A 17,695-nucleotide genomic window follows, 5' to 3' on the forward strand; every position below is an offset into this window, starting at 1 on the left:
AAATTATTACTTTAATTTCCTCCTCATTGGTGGTGAGTTCACCTTTTTCATTTATGATACTAGCAATTTGGTTTTCTTATTTCTTTTTTTGATCAAGTTAACTAGAGGTTTATCAATTTTATTGCTTTTTTCATAAAACTAACTTTTGGTTTTATTTATCAGTTCAATAGTTTTCTTGCTTTCATTTTTATTAATTTCTCCTTAAATTTTTAGAATTTCTAATTTGGTATTTAATGGGGGTTCATTTGTTCTTTCTCTAATTTGTTTATTTACATGTTTAATTCATTGATTTCCTCTTTCTCTAATTTGTTCATGTAAGCATTTAAAGATATAATATGTTCTCTGACAAATGCTTTAGCTGTATCCCATAAGTTTTGGTATGTTGCCTTGTTATTTTCATTATCTAGGATGAAATCATTAATTCTTTTTATAATTTTGTTGTTTGATCCATTCATTCTTTAAAATGAGGTTATTTAGTTTTAGGTCTATTGCTCCATGGCCTATTATTGCATGCCATTTTTATTGCATTATGATATGCGGAGGAAGATGTATTCATTATTTCTGCCTTTCTACATTTGATTATAAGGGTTTTATGCCCTAGTACGTGGTCAGTTTTTCTGTAAGTACCATGTTCTGAAGAAAAAAAGTATATTCCTTTCTAACCCCATTAAACTTTCTGCAAAGGTCTATCATTGTCTAGATTTTCTAACATTCTATTTACCTCCTTAACTTCCTTCTTGTTTATTTTATGGTTAAATTTATCTAAATCTGAAAATGGGATGTTGAGGTCTCCCACCAGTAGAGTTTTGCTGTCTGTGTCTTCCTGTAATTCATTCAACTTCTCTTATAAGAATCTGTATGCTATACCACTGGGTGCTTACATAGTTAGTAATGAAATTGCTTCATTGTCTATGGTTGTTATCAGTTCCTTCCTTATCTCTTTTAATGAAATGTATTTTTTGCAGCTGCTTTGTCTGAGATAAGGATTGATACCTCTACTTTTTTCACTTCAGCTGAAGCAAAATATATTTTGCTCCAACCTTTTACCTCTTTTGCATCTTACTCTATATGTATTTCTTTGCTTCAAATGAGTTTCTTATAATCAGCATATTGGAGGATTCTGGTTTTTAATCCACTCTGATATTCACTTATGTTTTATGGGAGAGTTCATCCCATTCACATTCAAAGTTATAATTACGAATTCTTTATTGCCCTCCATGCTATCTTCCTTCTGTTTGTATTTTTTCCCTTTTTTTCACTTTATCTATATTCCTCAGTACTTTCTGAATTCCACCTCCTCCAGAGTATTTGCCCCTTATATCCAATCCCTGCTTTTTTTCCCCTTTCCCTTTGCCCCTTCTTCCTTCCCTTCCTTCTGTTAGTTCCTCTTTTCCTCTCCCCTCCCCCTTCCACCTTTTAATACTTAAAAGATAAGATAAATTTATTAACTGAGTGTGTATCTGTTAACTTTGAGCCATATCTGATGAGAGTAAGATTCAGGTGGTTCTCACCTCCTCCCTTCTTCCCCTCTATTGCAATAGGTCCTTTATACCTCTTTATGTAATGTGATTTACCCCATTCAATCTCTTCCATCCTCCCATCTCTTTATTGTTCCCCCCCCTTTTAAGGAGCTATTGTTTTTAAAAAATTCTATTTTAAATCATTGTATCAGAGCCATGAGTAAGTCATAAGTGTCCATTACTTCTGCCTAAGTATATTCTGTCTCATAGAGTTATAATTCTTGAGAGTTATGAGAATCTCCCAGATGGGGTTTCAGTTTCATCCTATTGGATAATAGTTTTTTTTTTCCTTTACCCCCTTTTTTACCTTTTCATGTGGCTCTTGAGTCTCCTGTTTGAAGTCTAAATTTTCTATTTAGTTCTGGTCTTTTCATCAGGAAAACTTGGAAGCCTCCTATTTCATTAAATAGCCATCTTTTTTCCTGGATAGTAAATTTTTGACTGCATTCCAAGCTCCCTTGCTCTTCAGAATATTGCATTCCAAGCCCTTTGATCCCTTAATGTTGATGCAACAAGGTCCTTGTGTAATCCTTACCACATGTGGCTCTTTGGTATCTAAAATGTTTCTTTCTGACTGCTTGCAGGATTTTTTCTTTTATCTGATAGTTCTGGAATTTAGCTACAACATTCTTTGATATTTTCATTTTGGGATCCCTTTCAGGAGAGGATCAATGTATTCTTTCAATAACTATTTTGCCCTCTGGTTCCATGATGTCAGGGCAATTTTCCATCACTAAATCCTGTAATATTGAATCTAGGCTTTTTTCCCCCTCCTCAAAGTTTTCAGGAAGCCCAATACTTATTAAGTTGTCTCTTTTGGATCTATTTTCAAGGTCAGTGGTTTTGCTGATGAGTCATTTTACATTATCTTCTATTTTTTTTTTTTTTGATTTTTTGGTTTTGTTTAACAGATTCTTGTTGTCTCATGAAGTCATTAGTTTCCACAGATTCCATTCCTTTTTTTGGAGAAGAATTTTCTTCATTTACTTTTTGCAACTCCTTTTCCACTTGGTCAATTCTATTTTTTGAAGGAGTTTTTCAATTTGTACAATTGAGGTTTTGAGAGAATTATTTTCATTTTGCATTTGGTCAATTGTATTTTCCAAGGATTTTTTTTTCTTGTTGCTAGATGTTAATTTTCTCTTGCAAAGTGCTAATTTTCTCTTGAGTTTCTTTTCCCAGTTTTTCCAATTGAATTTTAAACTCCTTCCTGATTTCTTCTAGGAAGTCTTTCTGGGCTGGAGGCCAATTCATATTCTCCTCAGAAGTTCTAGATCTCTCTGAGTTAAGATCTTTGTCTTCAAGGTAGTTTTTCTATGAACCCCCCTTTTACCTGACTTTTCTTCATTTTCCTAAGATCTTGTATTGGGGGAGGGTCTGGTTCACAGACCTTTAGTGTTGAAATTCCTAGAGGCTTTGCTCATTTGGTTTAGTAACTCCAAGTGGACCAGCCAGTAAGGGATGCTGGTTGCTTTCTGTGGGGTGTCTGTGACCTTGATTTGAGGTCCATTCTCTAGTCCTGGAGGGGGTGGGGAACACAGCTGGATGGGGTTAGATATTTAATCTCCTTATTCTACAGAGGGAGCTCTGCTGCCCATACCTGGGCCTGGTGTGGGGCTGTTACTGTGTTTGTTCTGGAAAGAGGATTCTGCTGAAAGTATGGAGCCGATGGCCCTGGTCCTCCAGACCAGCTAAGCCAAGCAGGATAGATTGATTTTCAGCTGTACTCCGCAACTCTCTGTACTGGAACTCCACCACAGGCCCCCCTGGAGCTCCCCCAGCTGCAGTCAAAGTCTCTGTGGCTGTTCTTAGTAGGTTGGTCCTCAAGCTTCACTCCCACCTCCCCTGGGTTAATTCTCTGCTCTCTGCCCCCGGCTCACCCAAGCTCCCCTGAGACAGACCTTGTTGGTAGATGTTCATCTCCTAGCTTCTTTTTCTGAATTTTGTCAATGGAATTTCTGTAAGAAGTGTGATTCAGAGGTGGCTAGGTGGTGCAGTGGATAGAGCACCAGCCATGGAGTAAGGAGTACCTGAGTTCAAATCCAGCCTCAGACACTTAATAATTACCTAGCTGTGTGACCTTGGGCAGGCCATTTAATCCCATTTGCCTTGCCAAAAGAGAGAGAGAGAGAGATGTGATTCATATTAGTTCTGAGGAAAAGCCAGGAGACCTTAGCACAGTGCCTGACTTCTCTCTGCCATCTTGGCTGGAACAGTAAAAGTTAGCATATAACTTCCTTTAGTCACTCAGTTAATAAATGTCAAATCCATACATATTTCCCATTTGTCTTAATGCCAAATAAAAAATTAATTAAATTATATGAAATCTGGGCTTATGACAACTTAATTTCTAAACTATTTCCTTTTATAAACACTTGGTGGATAAAAGAAAGAACAATTTCACAAACTGCTATTCTGACCCAAAGAGACCTAAGGAGTCCATATTAAATCTCCAAATTAGTACATATATATAGATATAGATATAGATATATGGATATGTATATGCATATAGATATATTGCTATATCTATGTACATATACATATATATATATGCATGTGTGTGTGTTACATCCTTATATGCAGTTCTTATACAATGATTTTTCCTTTTACTACCCAGAAATTTTGAAGCACAGAAAATTCTTATTACCAGATGTTTCAGCTCTACTCTCCCCATAGTCATACATCCCATTCCCATATTGAGAAGTAATAGTGAACTCCTGGGTGAGGAAGTGGGGGAGGTAGTATGCTTGAACCTGATTAAGATCACTTATTAAAGATTCAACCTGACTAGAAGTTTGAACTCTGGGATTCAAGCTGATTATCACTTCCCCAATTCTTAATTTCTAATTCAGTCAGAATGTGCCTGACTTCAGGTCAGTCTCCAGATCCTGTTTCAGAAACCAGGAAAGAAGCAAAATGAGCACATATTGCATCTTTTCTTACATTTTCCTCTTGTTTTCCCAATAGAATAGTTTCATACTTTTAGTTAACCACTTCCTAGCTCTTTGGTTTAACATAGTTTTCATTTGATATGGGTTACTTGCTCCTCCAAAAAATTAATTTACTACTTTCTTCCACTAAAATGGCAGTAGCCACCTTTGCTTGTAATCTTACTCTGATCACCCTCTTAAGGTTGTGTCTAGTAATTTTGTAAGAAGATCACTGATCTTCATTGTCCTTCCCAAGTCTGAACAAAGACTTTATCTATTATTATAAAGATAGGAAATGATTTGTTCTGGAGGGGAGAAATAATATTGGAGCCTGAGTTAGTACCTGTTTCATTTCTTTAATAGATTCCTTCTCCACTGAAGTCCACTGGAAAGTATTTGGTTCCTCTCCCAATAATTTGAGATATAATTTCTTAGTCCTTTGGACATACTCAATCTACAACATACAACATCCATTCAGGTTTTAAATTTCCTGATCTCTCTCTTATTCTTTAGAATGAGAAGGTCAAAAATACTTTTAATTTTTTCAACATAAATTCTCCACTTCCCTAAATAGATAGCCTATTAAAAATATATTTATTTAAGGAAGTGGGGTTTAGAGGGACTTGCCAAGGTCATACAGCTAGGCAATTATTAAGTGACTGAGGCCGGATTTTAATTTAGGTCCTCCTGATTCCAGTGCTTTAGCATTGTGCCAGCCTAATTTTTTTTTTGAGAAAGAAAAAAGTTTCTTTTGCTGTATTCAGTTTCTTTTTTTTAGGTTTTTGCAAGGCAAATGGGGTTAAGTGGCTTGCCCAAGGCCACACAGCTAGGTAATTATTAAGTGTTTGAGGCTGGATTTGAACTCAGGTACTCCTGACTCCAGGACTGGTGCTCTATTCACTGCGCCATCTAACCATCCTTTTTTTTTTTTTAGAAAGATTTTATTCATTTTGAATTTACAATTTTTCTCCTAATCTTGCTTCCCTCCCCTCACCCCCTCACAGAAGGCAGTCTGTTAGTCTTTACATTGTTTCCATAGTATACATTGATCTAAGTTGAATGTGATGAGAGAGAAATCATATCTTTAAGGCAAAAAAAAATAAAGTATAAGAGATTGCAAAATTACATAATAAGGTAATTTTTTTTAAATTAAGAGCAGTCTTTGTTCAAAGTCCACAATTCTTTTTTCTGGATACAGATGATATTCTCCTTTGCAGATATCCCAGAATTGTCCCTGATTGTTGCATTGATGGAATGAACAAGTCCATTAAGTTTGATCATCACCCCCATATTGCTGTTAGGGTATACAATGTTTTTCTGGTTCTGCTCATCTCCCTCAGCATCAGTTCATACAGATCCTTCCAGCCACTCTAATTTTTAATCTTGTTCCCCTAAAAAAGTTCAATGGGCACCTCCTTCCTTTACTCACAAGATTATTTGTTTCTCATCCTCCTCAGTGAGGATATTTGTAGTAATCATAACTTGTTCCTACAATTTTTAATTTCAAACCAAATTAATCTCTATTTGTCTATTCTCTGATGGGATAGGCTCTCTGGTTTGTCTGCAAACTTGCAAAGACAGCTTAAAAACTTAATTTGCCCTTCAAGGAGGACCAGGGAGGAGTATTTGTGAGCAGACCCTCTCTCATTCCTGAGAGAGTAAGATAGATCTCTTGACAGTCATCCTCTGAAACTAGAAGGGAGGGATGGTGAGGAACAAGAGCTCACACTTATAAATCTTTTCAGCTTTCAGTCTAATTCTGATAATTTATCTACAAAATCTTTTTCATACAACTTTCTGTCATGTCCAAGTTGTATCTTCCTCCCTATCCAAGACTATCTGGAGGAATATTACTCTAGGGTTTCCTCATTAGCTTTTGAGGTTTCACTTTCAGATTTACCAAGGGCTCCTAACCCACCTATTCATTTTCACCCTTTTCTCTCTACTTGTCACTGATTCTATTTTCTTTACAAAGCAGCTGCCTCAGTAACTAGAAAAGAGAGGGAGGGAGATGACCATGCTAACCTTGCTTCAGAACTGGACACAGACACATTATCGGTGGCTGGCAAAAGCCAATCTAGACACAGACACACCATTTAAGCACACAGATACAAATATATCTCATTCAGCCATCTTCTGCTTCCTAATACATGTACTATTCTGATATCCTCCCAGTTGAACTTTTCAGGAGGAATATCTCCCAGAGACTCTCTCCCCTTTCCAGGTACCTTAATTTCCTTATTTCCCCATCACGCCTATTTCATGAGAGATTCCCCATGGTGTGGTCTTGTGTCCTTCCCCTGCTGTTCCAAACAGCAAAACTTCAGATCCATTTGACTCCTAGGCTCCAAGCACTTCCTGGAAGGCATTCACACACTCTAGTCTCTGAACTTCCTCAAGATGTCTCTAACAAGATAGTACTTATAAGTCTAAATTTTTCCTATCTTGACCTTGTACAAGTGATTGATGGCCACAGTTCCCTGACAGTTCACTCATTCCATTTACCACAGAGAAAGTCTCCTGGCCTGAAGTCTGATGGGGAGGGCACTCACCCATGATCCATGGACTGCTGAACTCAGCAGGGAGACCCTCCAATGTTGGATGCCACGCAAAAACCCCCATAATTGTTATAAATAAATCTTAAAGAAAAAACTGACTCCAGGGTAAATGAAATCAATTAAAAATTTAATACATTCTTGCAGGAGGGATGTAGTCATCAAAGATAGACACATACAGTTGCAAAAAACAAACAGCTTTTATCTCTGCCCCTGAATCTTCAGTTCCATTCCTCAGGCCTTCATTGACTAGGTATTACAGAGGACTAAGGCCCATCCGAAATGTCTGATACCCTCCCTATGTGGGTTTCTATTCCTTATCAAATCTCCCCTTCCCCACATTTGGTGACCACGCCCTTTGGCTCTTCTGCCCTTATTTGGATGTAGATCACAGACATGTGAATCTGGTACCAGTTTATTTATTAATTCACCCAATATTCTAATTCACCCAACAGGAGGACCTGGTTTTTTGCTTTCTTGTTTTAAGTTTATTTACTTCTTATCAGTAGTAGCAGATTCCTTTCTTTATAGCTTCCCCACCCTCCCTGTTATACATCAACCCATATTATGGTTTTCTTCATCCTCCCTAGCTGTTAATCTTTAAGACATAGACTCCTTTCTTCAGTTTCTCATAACTGTTGTAGAATTGAAAACTAATCCCTTGTTATAATTTCTATTTCCCATTCTATATTTTTTCTGCCAACAGTAAGTGCCTGATCTTACATATCATCCAATAGAATAACAGCTACATTTCACATTTAGCAAAAATTCTCTTCAGTTTTCAACCTAGAGGATAATATTTTCTTCATTTCACTGGGGTGAGGTAGGACTGAAATACAGAGAGAGAATGGAAATTGACCTACTACAGGATGGAGATTGGAACCCAAATTCCTATCATGATCATTAGTCCTCACACCTTCTGAAGTCTCAAGTCTGTTAATGATTTCTGTTTTCAGAAAGTTAAATTACTATCTGGTAATACTTGTCCAAATAAGCTCACTCTTAATTATGAATTTGTCCCAAAGGAAAAGAGTTGGGCGGGGGGAGGTGATTAGTAATTGAGAATCCTGTGCTATCTTTATTCCAGTATCATTGATATGTCAGGGATTAGTTTGAGTATAATATGAATTTGCACACAAGTGATGGAGAGTGCAAGAGGGTGACCTCTACAGATGTGTTGAAGAGTTGGTGCTGTCAGCAAACAGTGGGGTCTATGAGGAAAGATATCTGACTCCCAGTAGGAAAAAGGCCTTGTGGTGTGTCCTTGTTCAGGGAAAAGACTGACTGGGCATGGTCCCTGTGTGCTACCTCCTCAGCATTAGGCCTTATGAAAATGGGTCTCAGGGCAGCTAGGCAGCGCAGTGGTGGATAGAGCACCAGCCCTGGAGTCAGGAGAACCTGAGTTGAAATCCAGAATCAGATACTTAACAATTACTTAGCTGTGTGACCTTGGGCAAGTCACTTAACCCCATTGTCATGCAAAAATTTTAAAAAATGGGCCTGTGGGGCTGGGTGGGGTCGCTTCTCATGAGTCTGTATCAAAACTATGATTCCAGCTGGCTTGGTCAGCGATCTAGTTCATACAGTGAGGGTTTCTCCTATCAGAGCTTTCCTTGGAACAGAATTTAAGTGTTACCCTCCCAGTCCCAATTTTCCCATTAACCCTGTGATTTTTATTGCTCAATTTTGCCTAGCGTGATGATTTTTAGCAACTCAAAAGAGTTGCCTGTATTCAGTGACATTGAGAACAAGGAAAAGAATGTCTATTTCCTTGGATCCCTGAAATGGGGATAGCTAACAAAAAGAAAATACTTGGTTCATTTTGTAGAAGTTTACCTTTCCAACTGAGAAATACTGTGCCCGTAACACTTAATTCAATGTTTTTACCACTCCATGTATTTATACTATTCTCCATTTCCCTTTGACAGCTCCCTCCCCTCCAAAGATTTTTCCTACCCTTGTATCTTAAAATTATTGTATTTTTCCTGAAAATAAACAATCAATATTGTTTTCGTGCCTTTAAATGAAAATGACTAGAAAAAAAGTTATAACAGTAAATTCCTCTGATTGCCTTATTCTTCAGTGAAATTTTGCTCACATGTCTCGCTTTCTCCTAGGTACAAATGCAGATTTTCCCATGATATTCATTTGCCTGGGAATAGCAAAATCCTGAAAAATAATTCCCTTTTTGGCATCAATGAATCAGAGCTCAAAGTCCTGCTTTTTCAGAATGATCCTTTCCTTTTGCCTGAGGTGAGTCACAGAAACATTACACAAATAATGGGTCAGTGGAGGAAATCCAGTATTAATATACCTACTATGATTCTCTCTACTAAATGTAGGGCACTATTTTGGTTACATATACAAGTTTAAGACAGGTTAATAGAATACTTAACTTTATCTTTCTACCCAAGGCACTTAATGGGCTTAAGAAGTGGGGTGACATGGTTTCCAATGGTAGTACAGATCTCTTGAGCTCAAATGGGCCTAGAATTTCTGAAGATTTTCACCTCTGGAAGCAGTGTGATAAACTAAGAAGTTTGCTAGAAAGAGAATTAGACTGAGCTCTGCAAATCTGAGAGCTTTTGTCCCAGATCTATGGCTCATCAACTGAATAAACTTAGGAAATCATTTAATCACAATTATCAAAATATTAATCACAAACATGCACTCACAAATTCATGGGCCCCAGGTTAAGCTAAAGGATTTCCAGCACTTCTTCAATTCTACAATTATATAATGCTAAATAATTTACAATTCTGTTTGTCTTTCTCTCTCTATGTGTGTGTGTATATACACACACACACACACATATATATTTTCCATTTACACGTAAAAACAATATTTGATATTTGTTTTCTAAAAATTTTGAGTTCCAAATCATCTCTTTCCTATTCCCTCTCCCCCTATTGAGAAGGCACGCAATTTGATATGTTATACGTGTGCTGTCACATAAAACAGACTTCCATATTAGTCATATTGTGTAAGACAACACATTCCAAAAAAAAATCCACCAAGAAAAATAACATTAAAAAACATTAAAAAGTTTAAATCTGCATTTAAACTCTTATCAATTCTTTCTTTGGTGGTAGATGACATTTTTCATCATAAATCTTTCAGAATTGTTTTTGATCATTGTGTTGCTGAGAATAACAATGTCATTCATAGTTATTATTGTACAATATTGTACAATATTATTGTACAATTATTGTACAATATTGTTGTATTGTATACAGTGTTTTCCTGGTTCTGCTCACTGCATTGTGCAAGACTTTCCAATTTTTTCAGAAATCATCCTTCTCATTATTTCTTCTAGCACTATAGTATTTCATTATAATTTATTCAGACTTATCCCAATTGATGGATATTCCCTTCATTTCCAGTTTTTTGCCAAGAGTTCCTATGAATACTTTTGTATATATAAGAACTTTTCTCCTTTTTTTAATATATCTTTGGGATGTAGACCTAGAAATAGTACTGCTGGTGCAAAGTGTCTACACAGTTTTATAGCCCTTTGGCATAGTTCCAAATTACTATTTCAGAATTATTGGATCAATCCATGACTCATTATTGGTGAACCCAGTGACATCATGGGTGATATTTTGACTTATGTGAAACTGGATTTGAGTGAGGCAGAGTCAAGCAAAGTCCTTAGACTCATTCTCTCTTTCTGAGTCATTGAAGTCCAGTGGCTGGACAAAAATCAAAACAAATGGCAACGGTCTAGTTTTCAGTAGTATCTTGATGTCTTCAATGCCTGGATAGTTCCTGCTTCAACAAGACATATTTCCTTTGGCTGTATCCTCTTCAAACTCCTCCTTGTCCTCACTTAAACAAGTTCTTGCCTTACCAACCTTATTCATATAATTCTATAATTCATTCCCCTTATCTGACCCACTTAGCATCCTTGACCTGCTTGGTTATTTGAATATTATCTGTGTACATTTCCATGAAAATTTTCCATTTACATCTTTGGAATAAAAGGAACTTTATTAAGCACTGGATAAGAGGGAATCTTTAATTGCTAAGTGTCTTAATTCCTTTTTTGAAAATGGATAGACCTTTTTGCATAAATTGATCACTTCCTAATAGCCTTTTCTCCATTTTGAGAGAGTTCTTATGCAGGGTTTCTTTTATAGTCTAGTGAAAAGACTTTTTCTCAGAATAATGTTTTTAAATTCATAAAATTTATAAAGGAGACCAATTAGATGGGGTATTCAATTTTAAACTTTCAGTAATGGAAAAATGCATTATGTTTTTTGGGACATCTTGTACTGAAATAGTGTTGAAAATATGTTTAAAAAAGTTTCCAGATGCAAGATTAAGAATCTTTGCAATAATAGGAAATTTTTCCCTTTTTTCAAGCCTGAACTTGTCTCTGCAATTTATTAGTTTGGCCCCCTGGGGCCAAAAAAAAAGTAATAATATAATCCTTCTTTCAGAGTCCAACCCTCCATATAATTGAAGGCTAGTGAATTGATGCCCTGGGCATTATGTTTTCCAGCCTAAAAAAACCCCTCTCTATTCCTTAAATTAAACCTCATGTGGCATAAACTTGAGACTGCAATTTCTTCAATTCCTCAACCAGAAGCTCCAGTTGACCAGATTACTTTCTAAAATGTGGTACTCAGAACTTAAAAACATCAGACCTGTTGTCTGATGAGGTCACAGAGCTAGGCTACTATTTCCTTGTTTGTGGAAGGTACAGTCAGGTCTTGATTAATACCAATGAGTCTTGAAGAATGATCACATTCAAAATTTGCATTTTGTATTTCCATGGGACTAGGGTCAGGTACCATATTCATAAAACCATATCTTCGAATATCAGTGCAAATTCAAATACATGAGTCCACTTTGTGAAATTCATTATCCATACTAATCAGGACCTAACTGTATACTGTTCTTAATATAGTCTACAATTGCTTAAGCTGTTTTGTTGCAATATCACACTTTATTAATTGAATTTATGCTCTATTAAGTCCATCTGCTCAAGCCTTGCATAGATATTTTTTAGTTCCTCAGTACTGAGTTTAAAAAATTTTTGTGATCTGATACATAGCTGCACTTTGAAGGGTTTTTTTGCATAAACAATTTTTTTATTTAAAACTTAAATTTTAATTCTTTTTATTGATGCCTTTAGTTGTACTTGTTTTTTTTCACTGATAAAGTCAAGAAGTTTTATTTATGATCCCGAAAGAACAGATGTCCAAAAGTAGGCACACCCACAACTTCAAGCAGTAAACTTTTTAACCCTAACCCTGAAAACAAGGTCCCTCTTCCCATTTCTCACTGGATGAGTATTAAGGAGGGTACAACTTCCCAATTTGCCCATTGCATGTTTCCCCTTCCCTGATCATACATTGCATGTGCATTTAAATGAGTTAGTTTCCACCTTAAGGGTGTTGTTGAATAAAATCCATAATCCTATAAAGCATGTGTGGTTACTGATGCAGCTGTTCTAATCCATGCTTAACCTAAGAATTGACCTTCACCAACTCTTATCAACTCACTCAAATATTTCTAGATATTACTTTCCTTGTCTCTTCTTGTCTAGGTCAACTTGACCGCCTCCTATGATCACCACTTAAATTCTGCTTATTCTTTAGTAGAAATTGAAATTAACTATTTCTTACATTCTCTCCTCTTCTTTCATTCATAATTTTTAGTTTCCATATTTATCTCAGACTTGTTAAACATTTTTGACTTTCCATTCCATGGTAGTCTTCTTCTTCCTCCTCCTCCTCCTGTAGTAAATAAAGGTTTATTCTGCTTATACTGTATAGACATTTGTTTAGTAATGAATGTCTTTTTTTTTTAGTTTTTTCAAGGCAATGGGGTTAAGTGGCTTGCCCAAGGCCACACAGCTAGGTAATTATTAAGTGTCTGAGGCTGGATTTGAACTCAGGTACTCCTGACTCCAGGGCCGGTGCTCTATCCACTGCACCACCTAGCCGCCCCATGTCTTTTGTTTTTAACATCACCTTCACTTCTTTGTATTGGATTCAAATGATTCCTTGGGTTTGACATAAATGGACTATATCCAATCTTGGGCCTACATGTTCCCATTTTGAAACATAAAAAATGCATAATAATTTGAAGTGTTTCTTGATTCTCCTATGCCAGATCTGCAACTTCTACAACAGAGGTGAAGGACCCCATGGATCCTGTAACCTCCAGGATAATTGCACCAAACTCCATGTTTGTAAGCACTTCATCTGGGGGGAATGTAGGTTTCAGAAGTGCAAGCGATCTCATGATCTACATGCTGAAAATGTGATGAAGTTGCTGAAGGAGCAAGGACTGAGTACCTCTGCCATCTTAAACATCCAGAGAATTTGCAAGTATAAGCATTCAGAGATCTGCAAGTCCTTTGAAAAGAAGAAAGGTAAGAATGGAGGGGCTATCATGAATGACAGTATGGAGTTTAGTTGGTTGTTTTTTTTTTCTTTCCTGGAAATTTGGAGGAAACCTTTGTAGCCTCAAATTGTTTGGTCAAACTGTTTTTTCCTTTTGAAAAACTTTCCATGGTCATCATTTAAGCAACTTCTTAGGATCCTCTTTAGAGCTAGAAAGTACCATAGAGTTCATCTACATCTATTCACTTTATAGATCAGAAATCTCCAGACAGACAGGTTTAAATAACTTGCCCGTGGTCACCTTAGGAGTCCTGTCTTTTTTTAATTTTAAAAAGTTGATTGATATCTTTTGAATTTATCATTTTTCAGATCTAATTTTTCCTTCTTCCAGACAGGAAGTCATCCCTTCCAGCAAAGAGTAAAAAAAAGGGGGGGGGTGGGGGGGGTGGAAGGAAGTAGTTTGACAAAATTAACCAAATGTCACTGACTCTTTGCAAATTAGCGGTCAACTCCCATCCCTGCAAAGAAGTGAGGAAGAAATATTTCATTTATCTCTTCTTTAGAGGAAAGCAAAGTCATTCTACTCAGTCAAATTTTTTTCCTTTTTTCCTTTTCTTGTATTATTATCATCATTTATATTTTCTTGTTTTTTCTACACTTAACATCAGTTCATTTAAATCTTTCCATGCTCCCCTCTGAAAAATGCTCTTCTTATTCTTCTCTTCCCATTGACTTTCTCTTATCCAACCATCATTTCTTATAATACAGTGATATTTCATTATATTCCATTGTTTATTTAGCCATTCATTAACTGATGAATTGTTTCTAGTTCTTGGCAACCACAAAAAGTTCTTGGCTTATTTTTTTATTAAACTTTTTTGTTGATGTAGATTGGTAGATTGACTCCAAGACATTTTATGTATTTTGTAGCTATTTTTAATGAGAGCTTTCTTTTAATTATTGCCTCCTGCTTTTATTATTCACTGGAAAGAAATGCTGGTGATTTTTGTGGATTTATCTTATATCTTACTTCTTTACTGAGGTTATCAATTGTCTCAGTTTCTTTGCTGATTCTCTGAGTATTTCTAAGTAAATCATCATTTCATTAGCAAATAGGAATAATTTTTATTTCTTCTTTTCAATGTTTATGCTTTTAATAGCTTTCTCTTGTCTTATTCCTATAGGTAGTGTTCCTAGAACAATAGATGATAACATTGAGGAAAGGAAGCATTCTTCATTTATTTATTTATTTATTGGGAAATCTTCTAAGGCTTCCTTTTTGTTGGTTATGTACTTTTATTCATATATACATAAGTATATATATTATATATAAATACATATACTTTTTAATCATTTAAAAGGGAGTATTGTACTTTGTGAAAGGTATTTTACGCATCTATTAACATAATCATGTCTTTTAGTGGTGTTTTAAAATATGATTTATTGTGTTATTTTTCCACAATGTTGAATCATTTTTTATATATCTGACAGAATGGGGACAGCTAGGTGGCACAGTAGATAGAGCACTGGCCCTGGAGTCAGGAGGACCTGAGTTCAAATACAGTCTCAGACACAATAATTATCTAGCTGTGTGGCCTTAGGCAAGTCTTTTAACCACTGCCTTGCAAAAAACAAAAAAAAAAATGTATCTGACAGAAATCAAATTTGTTAGTAGTGAAGAAATTTTTAATATTAGTTTAATGATCTTGTTAAAACTTTACTTAAAAATTTGTATTAATGATCATTAGTCTTATTTGTATGTAGTTCACTTTTTTTTTTTTGCTTTATCCTTCTTATACAAGTATAAGTAACAGAACTCTGGTTCCATATCCAGTGCTCTTTCTACCATGCCACACTGTATTTGAAATTTGACCACTTTTCCCACAAACCAGTATTCTTTCTCCAATAGTGCCACTCATGGAACATTTGTTGGAGAGCATTTTCAGTACAGATGCACAAAGTTATCTTGACCAAATTCCTCATCCACAGGGCCTTTGATGCATCATTCAATCCTCTCTTCTAGAACTTAACTTTCCTTCTAATTACCCATCTTTCCCTTATTCATTTTTTTTTGTTTTTGCAAGACAACTGGGTTAAGTGACTTGCCCAAGGTCATCCAGTTAGGTAACTGTTAAGTGTCTAAGGCTGGATTTGAACTCAGGTCTTCCTGACTCCAGGGCCAGTATTCTATCCATTGTTCCACCTTGCTGCTCCTCCCTTATTACTTTTAAACATTTTCTTCTAAGAGAGCTTTAAGCATGTATTGGTTGATTGTATTATACTAAGGAAGTAGAAGTTATAATTACTACAGTACCCTGATTAATATATCTTTGGTACCTTACTTTTCTAAGTGTGTATATGTTGTGGCTCAATGGCAAGAAACTTAAAAGAGATTTACTGGATGGAGAAGCCACCATAGTTTCCAGATTTCTTTGCTTCCTTTCTTGTTGTTGTTGGCTTGCCTGTTTTCTGAACCTCTTCCTTGCTTTGTATGCTAGTAGCCCTAACTGCTTTAGACTAGGAAAGCTCCTGATTTTCTTTTAACAATCAACTTTGAGGTATACTACTGATGTCCTCTTCTGGTTCTGATTTTGAGTCTTGCCTTCTGTAATGGAACATTGTTCACAACCCAATAGTATGACTTTGTACAATGTTTTGGATTATGGCGAGCCTGTAAACTATGGGTCCAATGAGAAAGGGATGACCTGTGAATGAATAGAAGATTAGTGTTTCTATAGAAAGGGAGAAATTTATCAGATTGGCATGAGAAGAAAGGAGGAAATTGTACTTTGGCATCTGAAAAAAAGGAAATGAAAGTGAAAGCTACAAATTGCAGCACTTCAAAATTTTGTTTTTAAGGGAAAGAACAATTTCTGGTTATGGAGTATTTGGGAAAGGAGTTACCATGTTATGTCTTAGTCACTCATAGTTTGAAATGGGGATTATGTCTGCAGGAAGCCCAATAAGACAAATACCATAAGAGAGTGGGCACTGAGTACAGTTCTTGAAAAACTTTTTGTGCTAAGGGAAGCTATCTCCTTTGCTTTGGAAGTCTTGTGAAGCCTCTCTCAGAATAATATTATTAAATGCATAAATTATATTAAAATAATATATTGTTTTATACATTTGGTTCTATTATATATATGTAGAACCAAATATAAAATTATATTAAAATAAAATTATAATTTTTTCCTATCCTTCATGAACTCCCTGAAATTTATCCCAGGATAAATTTTTTGTGTTAAATGTTTCTTTAGTTAAGAACCCCTGATTAAGACATAAAAGAATCAAAATTGAAAGGAGAGCAGTTAAGGAAGTTAACATTCCAGTTCTCTTTCCACATGACTGCCAAAGTAATTTTTTTTAAGCAGACAACTGATTATTTCACTTCCTTATTCAACAAACTCTTTTTTAAAAAAATCAACTCATAATTTTTTTTTATTTTTGACATTCATTTAAAAAAAAAACTTGAGTTCCAAATTATCTTGTTCCCTCCAGCCCCTTCTCTCTTGTTGAGAAATCAAGACATATATCAATGAATACATGTGATGTCATGCAAAACATGTTAGCCATATTGAAAAAAAAATCCACAATAAAAAGCAAAAAATGTGAAAGTGAAAAAATAGGCTTCAATCTTCACTCAGAGTTTATCTATTCTCTTTCTGGAGGTAGAGAGCATTTTTCATAATTTTGTCCTTTGTAATTATACACTCAATAAACTTTTTAAAAACTATTCAATATTTTTATTTACATTCCCCCATTTTATGTAAAAGTAATTTTTAACATTTTAAAAAAAATTTTGAGTTCCAAACTCTCTCTCTTCCTTCAGGCCCCTCCTCCCCCTTTTCGAGAAGGCAAGCAATTTACTAGAGGTTCATAGTTGTACCTTAAGTTGTCAACATATGTCCCAAAATGTGGTCCTTAGAAATGAGCACACAGGGTGGCTAGGTGGCGCAGTGGATAAAGCACCGGCCCTGGAGTCAGGAGTACCTGGGTTCAAATCTGGTCTCAGACATTTGATAATTAACTAGCTGTGTGGCCTTGGGCAAGCCACTTAACCCCATTGCCTTGAAAAAAACTAAAAAAAAAAGAAATGGACACAATCCTCCAGATATGTTTGGAGCTAAAAAGGGATGGGACTGTCACCTTAAAGTTGATCCCATAAGCTTTTTTGATTACTACATAACAAAAGAAAAAAATACTGAGCAAACTGTAATCAACAAACAAGAATAATCTAATGAGACCAGAAATATTCAGACACCATTGGATAGTTGTTTTTGCACTTTATAGCATTATATTTTTCCTAATTACATGTAAAGATAATTATCAACATT

The 17,695-nt window shown here is 35.6% G+C and overlaps 1 protein-coding gene across 1 annotated transcript in view; it reads left to right on the forward strand.

Moving 5' to 3' along the window:
* The window catches only part of LOC141492881 (protein mono-ADP-ribosyltransferase PARP12-like), a 91,191-nt gene that overhangs the window by 9,067 nt on the left and 64,429 nt on the right, over positions 1-17,695 (forward strand). The window contains exons 2-3 of the mRNA XM_074193587.1: positions 9,123-9,258; positions 13,129-13,390. Coding sequence (XP_074049688.1) covers positions 9,123-9,258; positions 13,129-13,390 — 398 coding nt within the window. The remainder of the gene's footprint in view (positions 1-9,122; positions 9,259-13,128; positions 13,391-17,695) is intronic.

This window comes from Macrotis lagotis, chromosome 7, assembly GCF_037893015.1.
Source record: "Macrotis lagotis isolate mMagLag1 chromosome 7, bilby.v1.9.chrom.fasta, whole genome shotgun sequence".
Taxonomy (NCBI): domain Eukaryota; kingdom Metazoa; phylum Chordata; class Mammalia; order Peramelemorphia; family Peramelidae; genus Macrotis; species Macrotis lagotis.